We start from the raw sequence: 11,992 nt of genomic DNA on the forward strand, positions 1-11,992 counted from the left end.
ACAGAACATGTGTCCACCCCACTCATGAATAACCCAAACCCTGAACAAAATGTGTGAGATCACGTCCTTTAAGGCACTGGATGTCAGGTCATGAGGAGGAAGTGATGTGATCCTATTTAAATTAAAAACATTTTTAAAATAGAGAATTTTACCTAGCAACATCAAAAGCACCTATGCTAGACAGGAAAGCAGGGAGTTGAGCCCTGCAATTCTTCCAGGTTACCACATGCTAAGGAAATCGACTGTCTGAAGACAGAGCAAACCAGTGATCACAGGGTCTCACAGGGTCTCACAGGGAAGACTCGGGGAAGACAATTCCCAGAACCTACACTGGACCAGCAACAGATTCTTGACCCACCAGCCAGACTCACTGAAGTTCTGGTGTCACCTAACAAAAAGCCAAACACAAAACACTCAAGAGTTAAAGAAAAAAATATTCCAGACGGTCAAGATTCTTACGAGTAATTAACTTTAATTGCATTTTAGAAATTAAAAAATTAAATTGTTTCATTTATTTACATTCCAAATGTTGTCTCTCTTCCCAGTCCCCCATCTCAGAGCACTTTACCCCAAACCCCCTCCCCTTAGCCGTTGAGAGAGTGCTCCTCCACCCACCCCAACCTCACTCCGCCCTTGCTCAGCACCCCCCTTCCCTGGGGCATCAAATCTCTACAGGATTAGGTGCATCTTCTCTCACTAAGGACAGACAAGGCAGTCTACTATGTATGTGCCAGGGCCACGGACCAGCCCATGTATGCTCTTTGGTTGGTGGCTTAGTCCCTGGGATCTCTGAGGGTTCCAGTTAGCTGGCACTGTTGGTCTTCCTGTGAAGTTGCCATCTCCTTCCACTCCTTCAGTTCTTGCCCTAACTCTTCCATAGGGGTCCCAGATCTCAGTCCCATGCTTGTCTGTGAGTAACTGCATCTGTCTCAGTCGGCTGCTGGTAGTGCCTCTCAGAGGACAGCCATGCTAGGCACAACATGGTATCAGCAATAGTGATAGGGGTTAGTGCCTCCCCATGGGGATGGATCCCAAGTTGGACTGGTCACTAGATGATCTTTTCTTCAGTTTCTGCTACATTTTGGTTCCTACATTTTTTTTAAAGACAGGAACAATTTTGTGTCAAAAACTTTGATTAGGTGGGTGGCCCCACCCCTCCACTGGGAGGCCCTATCTACTGGAGGTGGTCTCTTCAGGTTCCAGTTCCCTACTGTTGGGCACTTCTGCTAAGGTCATCCTCATTGAAACCAGGGAGCCTCTCACATCCCAAGTCTCCAGATCTTTCTAGAGGTTCCCCCCAACCGTGACCCCCACCCCTGCAGCTGCGTATTTCCATTCATTCTCCTGGCCATCTAGGCTTCTCTTCCCCCCCCACCCCATACCTGATCCTTTCCCCCTCCAGTCTCCCATCCAGATTCCTCCCTCCCTCTGCCTCCAGTGATTATTTTGTTCCCCCTTCTAAATGGGTTTGAAGCATCCTCACTTGGGCCTTCCTTCTTTTTAAACTTCATTATGGTCTGTGAGTTGTATCATGGATATGCTGCCTGTATCAGAGGCTAGAGTTAGGGACCATATACAATGTTACCCTGTGTGATGGTGGAATAGTTCTATACCCAGATGGAGTTTTATGAACCTGTATATATGATCATATGCCTAAATGTTCTGAGATCATATAGAATCATATGCCAAATGAATACATGTAATACACAGTGACATCCCAATAAAGTCTTCAGTAAGTTAGTGACATTAAACCACATCAATTCATTAGATGTTGTATAGTATTGCTATGGAAGACGTTCTTTTTATGGAAAGCTGCATGGAGACTGTTCCAGAAGGATACTAGTCTCACAACCCCCAAGCCTTCACCCTGACCCTTTGCTGCTGCCCACCATCTTGAGAAAAGCCCTTTTCACATCTTTATTACGAAGGCTGTAGATGATGGGGTTAAGGAAGGCAGTGATGACATTGTAGAACAGAGCCAGCTTCTTGTCCTCTTCTGGGGAGGACTCAGAGCCAGGCCTCATATACATAACCATACACGGGATGGAAAACATGGTGACCACAGTGATGTGGGAGACACAAGTGGAGAAGGCTTTGATCCGCCCTTGAGTTGAGCGGATCCTCAAGATAGCAGCAAAGATATTGACGTAGACAACAATGATGAGGGAAAGCGGAACCACGAGAAGGATGAATCCTAGGATGAAGTCCACCTGATCATTGAGAGAGGTGTCTGCACAGGCCAACTTCAGGACAGCAGGCACTTCACAGAAGAAGTGGTTGATCTCATTGGGGCCACAGTAGGGAAGAATCATAGCAGAAACAGTATATATCAGGGCACAGGTGATACCCCCAAATGCACAGAAGGCCACCAGTGACCCACGCAACAAAGGGCTCATGATGATTTTATATCTGAGAGGATGGCAAATGGCCACATACCTATCATAAGCCATGATTGCAAAAAGCCAAGACTCAGTGATTCCCAGCACCAGGAAGATATACATCTGAGCCACACATCCAACATAGGAGATGGTCTTCTTCTCACAGACCAGATGTACCAGCATCTGGGGCACTGTGGTGGTGACATAGCCCATATCTAGAATGGACAAGACACTGAGGAAAAAGTACATGGGTGTGTGGAGGCGGGAATCTATGTGTATCAAGGTGAAAATGAGCCCATTGCCTAGGAGGATGGTGAGGTAGAGGAGAAGAAAGATACTAAAGAGAATGCCATTTATCTTTGTGTCACTAGAGAATCCTAGAAGGACAAACTTGGTAAGAGAGCTGTGGTTTCTCCAGAGGAAGTCCTGCATCCTTCTGCCGCAAAAATAGAACAGAGTTGTCAATCATGAAAGAGAAGCCCTAGATGCTAACTCTGCTGCCATTCATTCACCAGGTGAGCCAAACAAGAAAAGCAAAGTCAAGTACTTATTGGAGTTTCACAGAGTAAGAGAGCAAAGCTTTAAGAAGAATTTCCATTTCAAATGAAACAGCATGTTTTTCTTCTATCTTACAATTTCAATTATTCTGAGATGCCAGATTATGAGTGCCACATTACAAAATATAAAATTTGCAAAAAGGATGGGGGATATCCAAAAAAAATAATGTCTTAAAATACATGGTCCACATAGCTTATAAGTCATGGGGAAGAGATCATGAGAAGAATTGAGCATTTAAGAACTCAACATTTAGCCGGGAAGTGGTGGCACATGCCATTAATCCCAGCACTTGGGAGGCAGAGGCAGGCTGATTTCTGAGTTCGAGGCCAGCCTGGACTACAGCTAGAAAGTGAAAGGCGTCCTAAGGAAAACTTTAAAACACAGAAGAAAAACCTTGAAGAAGATGCCAGGTGATAGAAAGACCTCCCATGGTAAAGGACTAGGGAAATTAATGGCTGTGCTACCAAAAGCAATGTGTAGACTCAGTGCAATCCTGTTCAGAACTGTCATGCTGTTCTTTACGAAAAGAGAAAGACATATCCTTAAGATTCATATATATGGAAGCACAAAAGACCCCGGATAGCCAAAGCAATCCTGGGAAAAAACAATCAGCTGTCACCATATCTGATTTCAAGCTCTACTACAGAACCATAGTAACAAAAGCAGCAGTAGTTTTCTTAGTTACTTTTCTATGGTTTTGAAAAAACTCCTGACCAAAGAAACTATAGACAGCACTATTTCCTGATTATCAGGGTGTTCTATAAGCTTGGGAAATTCTACATCCTTAACTTATCTTGTTCATAGAGTGCTCTGATGGTAACTGAAGGTACAGGCCACAGGGATGAGGAACTGACAAACTAAAGGGCAAAACTATGTACATTACCTTTCTTATCTTAGGCATCTGATTCGATTTGCAAGGTTACAGGCGTCCATGCTAGGTAAGATTCAGATATTAGATGCTGCCTAAAGAGATGCTAAAGATACACTGGGCAGAGGGTCATCACATGTGATGCCATGATGTAAGAGCTAAGAAATATAAAAGATAGGACAGGAAAGGTGGGCGAGGGAAGACCATGGAGGGACCATCATGCCCTGCAAAACAGGTTGAAGAGGGTGGACCTTGTAATAACAGAGGAAAGAATAGATGAGATATCAAATCTCTATCTGGGATCAGTCACCCTGGCAACAATGTGAAGGATATATTGTGGGGAAAAGGATGATGTTGTTATTCATGAAGAACGAATGAGATTAGGAACAAAGACATAGATTAGTGGCATGAAAATCAGGCACTAGAGATTTCTAGATCTACAATTAAAGAGCACTGGGAAAGAGAGGTGTCAGCAATGAATTCTGAGAATGAGCAGGGGAGTACTTGAGTGCGGATGTGGATGGTGGTGTCATTCACTAAGCTGAGCAACACAAGAGTAGAATCTGGGTGAGATGCAGGGACTCTAGTTTGGGGCTTAGGTGGCTTGTGGAATTGCCAGCCTCCAGTGGATGTCTGTGTCTAGAATGGAGACACAGCTTGGAGGCAGAAATCGGTGTTGCTGGTGCTTTAATAAGAGCTGAAGCAATTGGAGGTGATAGGACCACAGGGAGTGTGTGAAGGAAGAGAGCTGAATGCAGAACACCAGAAAAACCACAGCTGTAAAGGCTGAGGGAGAAAACCCAGAGATGGGGATGGGATTGGGGCAAACAAAGAATGCTGCATGAGACAGAAACCCAAGGTGAGACAAACCCCTCAAGAAAAGGGAGGTCTTTGTGGCCCAGTGTGCATAGATAGCAAATGAGACAAGAGGCAAACGTTCTGCCTCTTTAGCACCTAGAAAGTTCTGGAAGAATAGATTCAAATTAAGACAAGCAAGTTCAGGCTGGCTGTCCAAGACTCTGACACAAGATGGAAGAGAGTCCTAGGTAGGGCGCTTCCTGGTGAAGGAAATGTAGCTTTTATGGTGTGAGGATCATGGCTCATCCAGTGATGGGAATTAATGAGGAAGCCTGAAAACACCACAAAGGGGCAGATCAATAATGGAGCATGGGTTTGCTGAGTCAGGAAAGGGTACATCCAGACTACAGGGGACCTCACAAGCTTCAGAGGAAGACCCCTTCCACCATGGCTGTCTGGGGAGACAGTGTGTGTGCAGAGCCCTGAAACATTGCCCTCAGGTTAGGGACTCTAAAGTCTATGTGTGTCAGACCTATGGATGCCTCTGGGTTTTGTCTTTATAACATCCCTTGTGTTCACTAGGAAAACAAATACAAGGAGCTAATGAAATGTATGTGTATTCCTGATAAGAGTGGTCATCTGAAACCAGCCAGCCTTGGGCTTAAATATATCTCTGTGTTTAGTCTCTTAGCAAGACCCTTCACCTGAATGTCAGGTGAACAAGAGCCTACTTGAAGTCCCTCCTCGGATACTCAGTAGTGTCCTCAAACTTATCCATGCCCCCAGTGCTCTCTTGGTGTTCAGCATGCAGTTTACCTGGGATCCCATCAGCTCTGCTGTCCCCACTGTTCGTGCCATAAAATTCCTGCTGCAACCCACTCCATCCCATCCAGCGCTGACTAGGTGCCCTCACCATGGAGCTTCAGCCCCGTGTCCTCCCCTGCACCTCTCTCAGCAGCATCTGCACTCACTCCCTTCCCGCCTCTGCAGCTGTCTTCTCCTTAAAGAACCCTTTCTCTCAGCAGCTTTCCTGAGGCAGCCATCCTCCAGTCTCTTTACCTTCTTACAAAAATGCATTTATCTAGCTATTGTCTGTTGCCCCCAAACTAAACAGACTTATGAGTTTTATGCAGCCCTGTATCTCGAATTTCCATCACGATGCCCTATGTAGTTCATTAAATTATGAAAGCGGACAGTGCGGTCCTGACTCCTCCCTAGGAGCTGCCTTGAAGGCATAAATGACCCTTTTTTTCACCAGTGAGACAAGCAACCACTCTAAGACCACTGTTCCTGAAACAGAGGAGTAGAGGGAGGTTAGATGGGCTGTGGCATATAAAAAGATTCTGTAAGGATGATGGGGTAACTTTAAGCAGGGATGCTTCTCTCTGAAGGCAGACTTTTGAATGATTGAGTTTTCCAACACTCCTATATGCTCAGTTAGAAGAACAAAAATAGGGCTGGTGAGATGGCTCAGTGGTTAAGAGCACTGACTGCTCTTCCAGAGGTCATGAGTTCAAATCCCAGCAACCACATGGTGGCTCACAACCATCTGTAATGATATCTGATACCCTCTTGTGGGGTGTCTGAAGACAGCTACAGTGTACTTACATATAATAAATAAATAAAATTTAAAAAAAAAAAAGAAGAACAAAAATAGCGAACAACAGAGCTATGGATAAAACCATCTACTGACTTGAGCTTAAACACATCTCTGTATTTGTGTCTCCCCTGAAGTGTCTCAAGGACTCTGGTGAGAAGCAGATGAGACTTGCTTAGCAAAGCCTCTGGATTTGAACTTAAGCATAAATGCCACCAGTGTGACAACGTCAGCTTGACAAGAGGAAACTTTCTTGCACTTGGGCTGTTAACTTATATGAAGAGCTCAGAAACTCCCATTTCTGTTGAGAACTTTGGGCTGAGTCTAGCTAACCAGAGGCACCCCAGACTTCATGCTGTGTACCCCCTACTGTTTGTATGTCAAGACCCTAATTGCCAATTAGAAGGTGCTGTCATTGGGAGGTGATTAAGGTTAGACCACACACACACACACACACCCTCTCCTGGAAGGAGAAGTGGGACCAGGGGAAGGGAAGACTACACCTACATGTCAAGATCAATGCCCTTATTTAAAAGGGAATAAAGGAAGAGCTAATGAGTCTTGCACAACTGGACTTGAGGTCCAGACCAAGAATTAATGACATCAGTTTCACAATCCCCTTATTGTCTAACTCGGCCTGGTCCTGCTCCAATGTCCAGACTACTGCCACCACATCTCCACTGTCTCATCTCCAGGACCCGCCCACTCACTCCATCCAACAGCATTTACTAGGAGAAATCCTGATTTTTTTTTAAAAAAAGACTTTTCTACCATGACCTGTGTTTGTTAGTATACACACAGTATAGTGTCAAATTGGAGAAAGAAGTGGGAGAGGCAGAGAGAATGGAGAGGAGGGATTTTGTGAACAGGCTGCAAGAGTCAGCCATACTGTGCTGGCTATAACAGAGAAAATCACCAGATGATAATTGTCTGCATGGAGATACCATAAGAGACCATCAAATAGCTCTCAGCCAATTCTTCAGACTCTCCTTCTATACTCTATCCTGTCACCATGATGTCCTGTCACCCTTTCCCACCACCTAGTTGTCACTTCTGTCAGTCTCAAACCTGGTTAGGGTGGAAATATGTGAGAACTCAGTGCTGTGACCCCAACAACAACAGCCCTTTCCCCTCCGGTCTTTGTTGACAACTGAAGACCAGGTGTCTTGAGGAAAATGCTGCATGTCCTAAGTATGATGGAAGGGAGGGAGGGAGGGAGGAAGGGAAGGACGGAAGAAAAGAGAGAGTCAGAGACAGACAGAGACAGAGAGACAAAGACAGACACATAGAGAAAGACAAACAGACAAGTAGACAAACAGGCAGACACCAGGGAAGCTAAGTAGACAGAGAAGAGGCAGGACAATGCAGACATCAACCAGGATCTGGAGACAGAAGAGACACCAGAGCCAGCAGAAGGGACACTCTCTCTGGTACCCCCACCCCTTGTCACTCTTACCTGCTCTTAGGCTCTGTGTGAGGTGTGAGTGAGAAATCTGAGGAGTTCTCCTTTGAAACTCTACCCCAGTGAGCCCTGATTCCCAGGAGGATAATACTGGTGCTTTCCTAATGAGCTTCTTGTACCTTTGAATTCCCCAAGATCTGAATAACAAGTCTGAACTCCAACACCCATCACTGAAGGCTGAGGACAGCCCAATCCCCTGGCTCCCCAGCCTTGAGTTGCAGGCTACTATTCTGCCTCAATACCCTCTCAGGATCCATATTCTCTCCAAGTCACCACCACACCACATGGGTTGGATCCTGGTTTACAGAGGAAGCAAATATGTTTGGAAAGCTGCCTCCATTATATAGGTCTGTGAGCCATGTGTAGTAGTTGCTTCTCTGTTGCTGTGATAAAGCACTAGCCAAAATCATTTTGAGGAGACAGTGGGGTAAAGAAGTAAGCACAGGGCTGTGTTTTGAATGTCAGCACCAAGCTGATAAGACACTGGGAAAATTGCCCCCTGTACCTGGCTGAGATTCCAGTCAGGGACTCTGGACTGGCCCCACTGCCAATTAGAGAACTCTTGCCCTTGTCTCTCAGACAACATCATCTAGGGCAGGTTCCAGTAGTCTTAGGCCATAAGTCTACCAGAGCAGCAAACAGTGCATATTACCACGGGGCATGATCCTGTGCAACATTGTACTAGGGGTTTTGAACATGATTTAGTGTTGTAACATTGGTGGCCATGAGACTTATCACACTTTCCCAATCTCAAGCATCATGACACAGAAGGTATAATTATCTGCTTTGGAAAACAAAGGGTCACCAAGTCACAGGCATGGAAGCCTGGGGTTAGCCATTTCATGATGAAGCCGAAAGCTAAGCAGAATCCTGTGATACCTGACCACAACACAACCCAGAAACCCAGTGACCCAGTGACCCAGTGTCTGTGATGCACTGTTTTATCTTGACCCCCAAAAGAGGTTTGCAAGGTAAGAACACCGCCTTCAGACTCTCAATCATGTCATCCTGAATAACAAGTGATCTCAGATTTGAGACAAACCTGGCCACAGGGCACCCTCTGGTGCTGCGTTACCAACAGCAGCAACACAGCCACAGCTTACTCAGGGCAGTCCTGGACTTAGTCTGCCATCTACTGCTGAACAGCTCAGTTCACTCCTGAACAGCAATAGATCAAAGAAGAGGAAAGCAAAATTATTCCCAAAACAAATTAAAATGGAACCAAAATATACCCACACTTATGAAACCCAGCAGAAGGTGCACCAGGAGGGGAGTTTGCAATGGTCAACTCTTTCTTTAAACTCCTTGTTGGCTCTTGGTGAATTTCACATTATGCACCCCAGTCCCACTCACCTTCCCTCTCCTCATATTCGCTCTCCACCCTTGCAACCTTCCCCCCAACAGAGAAAAAGAAAATCTCCTTGTGGAAGCTGCGTTGTGGCACAATGTGCCCCACAGTACACACTTTCATCCCTACCTCTTTGCTTGCAAATGTTTGTTGCAATGAATTGTTGGTCTGGCATGGAGGCTCTGGCTTCTACTACACTATCAATACTGAACCTACTGGGACTCCTCTCAAATATCCTGTTGTTGCCTGTGTCATGGAGATCCTGTAGCTTTGAATCTGTAGGACCGACCCCTTCATGCACTTCAGCTGTTCATCGATGGGGTAGATGTTGGGGTGAGCCAGTTCAAAGCCCTGGATATGGACCTGAGTGGTATCTGAGCTGGCCAGTCAGCTAACTCTCCTGTTCTCACACCCTTGTGGTTGGCACACCAGTGACCTCCTCACCCCCACCCCTGCAACCAGGTCCAGCTCTACCCTGCTGCCCAGGGGAGGTGCAGGACCTGCTATCCCAAATGGTGTAGCTGGTGAAGGACATGGCCAGTTCTCCACACTCATGACCCCCAGGGCCAACTCTTCCACCTGCCATAGATGGCAATGAATGAGGGAAGGAAGGAAGGAAGGTATCTCTTCCTCATCTGTGCCACCTCACAGATAAGAGCCAGGGTCAGCTCTCTGACAGTCATGGTCTCAGGGATGGCTCACCCACAACCCCCACATCCAGAGGCAGCTCTACTGTGCTGCCCAGGTAAGGGGCAGGGCCTGCTCTCCCAAGTGCTACATCAGGTGAGGGGCAGGGCCTGCTCTCCTACCCACAGCTGATGGCTCAGGCAAGAGGGAGGGGAGGAAATCTCTGTCTCTTTCTCTATCTCTCTGTCTCTCTGTCTCTCTCTCTCTCTCTCTCTCTCTCTCTCTCTCTCTCTCTCTTGTCTCCACACAGCAGACAGGAGGCAGGGGCAAGTCTCCCTTGCTCCTGTCCTTGAGGACAGCTCACCCACAGCCCCCACATCTAGGACAAACTCTGGTGTACAGCCTAGGTGATGTGCAGGGCCTGCTCTCCTGAGCGCTGCAGTAGGCAAAGGGCAGGGCTAGTTTCTCAGGCTCTGATGACCCTAGAACCAACTCTCCTGCCCACTGTAGGTGGCAAAGGGTGAAAAGAAAGTCACTAGATGGCTTTTCCTTCAGTCTCTGCTCCATTTTTTGTCCCTGTATTTCTTTTAGACAGGAATAATTCTGGGTCAAAAATGTTAAAGGTAGGTGGGTGGCGCCATCCCTCCACTGGGGGGCCCTGTCCATCTACTGGAGGTGAGTTCTTCAGGCTCCATCTCCCCACTGTTGGGCATTTTGGCTAAGGTCATCTCCTTTGAGACTGGGGATCCTCTCACATCCCTGATCTCTGGGTCTTTCTAGAGGTTCCCCCGACATCCATCCCCACTCCTGCAGCTACATATTTCCATTCATTCTCCTGGCCCTCAGGGCTTCTCTTCTGTCTCCTCCCATAACTGATTCTGTCCCCCTTTTGCCCTCCCCCTCTGCTCTCCCTCCCACCCAGGTCCCTCTCTCCCTCTGCCTCCCATGATTATTTTGTTTCCCCTTCTACATAGGATTGAAGCATCCTCACTTCAGCCTGCCTTCCTGTTAAACTTCATACAGTCTGTGAGTTATCATAAGTATTCTATACTTTTTGGCTGATATCCACTTATCAGTAAGTAAATACCATGCATGTCCTTTTGAGTCTGGGTTACTTCACTCAGGATATTTTTTAGTTCCATCCATTTGCCTTCAAAATTCTTGACATCCTCTTTTTTAATAGTTGAATAGTATTCCATTGTGTAAATGAACCACATTTTCTGTATCCATTCTTCAGTTGAAGGACATCTGGGTTGTTTCCAGCTTCTGCCTGTTACAAATAAGGCTGCTATGAACATAGTGGAGCACATTCCCCTGTCATATGGTGGGGCATCTTTTGGATATATTCTCAGGAGTGGTCTTCAGGTAGAACTATTTCCAATTTTCTGAGGAACTACCAGATTGATTTCCAGAGTGGTTGTACCAATTTGCAATCCCACCAGCAATGGAAGAGTGTTCCTCTTTTTCCACATCCTCACCAGCATGTGCTGTCACTTGAATTTTTGACCTTAGCCATTCTGATTTAGTGTAAGGTGGAATTTCAGGGTGGTTTTGATTTGCATTTCCCTGATCACTAAGGAACATTTCTTTAAGTGCTTTTTGGCTATTTGGGATTCCTCTGTTGAGAATTCACTGTTTATCTATGAACCCCATTTTTTAATTGGGTTATCTGGTTTTTATGGAGTCTAACTTCTTGAGTTCTTTATATAATTTGGATATTAACCCTCTATCGCATATATGGTTAGGGAAGATTTTTTTCCCAATCTGTAAGCTGTTTTTTTGTCCTATTAACAGTGTTCTTTGCCTTACAGAAGTTTTTCAGTTTCATGAGGTCCCATTATTAATTGTTGTCATTTCTTCTTTGTGCATGACTACTAACAAACCTCAGCCAACAATAACCAACAACAACCAACAAACAACCAACACCCAACCCCACCTCTAGGGGCTCCAGTATTTATACCTTCTGAAAAGTCCCCAGAACTCCAAATATCACACAATTGCAGAAACTATCCGCTGTAGGCAAAATCATGCCTCTATCAGATAATGGGGCAAATCATAGTCAGCTACAGTGGACAATCTAAACCAGCCCCATACCCCACACCTGGGATTCAGACAAAAACACATCTGTATAATATTTTTGTGTTATTTTTTAAAGAAATCAAAATTCCAAAATTATCTCCACACTTCAGTATCTTAAAGTTTTCATTGTATAAGTATTTTTTCCTTTGTTATATTTACGTGTAACATGCTCCAGTGGATGGCCACACACCTAAGAGAACAGAGGCAGCAGTGACAGGACTCAGTGGGCTTCAAAAAATGACAAAAAAGTTGGGAGGGTAGGAAATGGGGAAGCATA

The 11,992-nt window shown here is 45.7% G+C and overlaps 1 protein-coding gene across 1 annotated transcript; it reads right to left on the bottom strand.

Annotated features, from left to right (window-relative positions):
* Nucleotides 1-1,862: 1,862 nt before the first annotated feature.
* Nucleotides 1,863-2,810, bottom strand: LOC114639121 (olfactory receptor 2A12-like). The gene has a single exon (XM_028787821.1). It carries the CDS (start codon nt 2,808-2,810, stop codon nt 1,863-1,865), a length of 948 nt encoding a protein of 315 aa, XP_028643654.1.
* Nucleotides 2,811-11,992: the final 9,182 nt, after the last annotated feature.

The sequence above is a fragment of the Grammomys surdaster genome, unplaced genomic scaffold (genome assembly GCF_004785775.1).
Source record: "Grammomys surdaster isolate TR1022 unplaced genomic scaffold, NIH_TR_1.0 100, whole genome shotgun sequence".
Taxonomy (NCBI): domain Eukaryota; kingdom Metazoa; phylum Chordata; class Mammalia; order Rodentia; family Muridae; genus Grammomys; species Grammomys surdaster.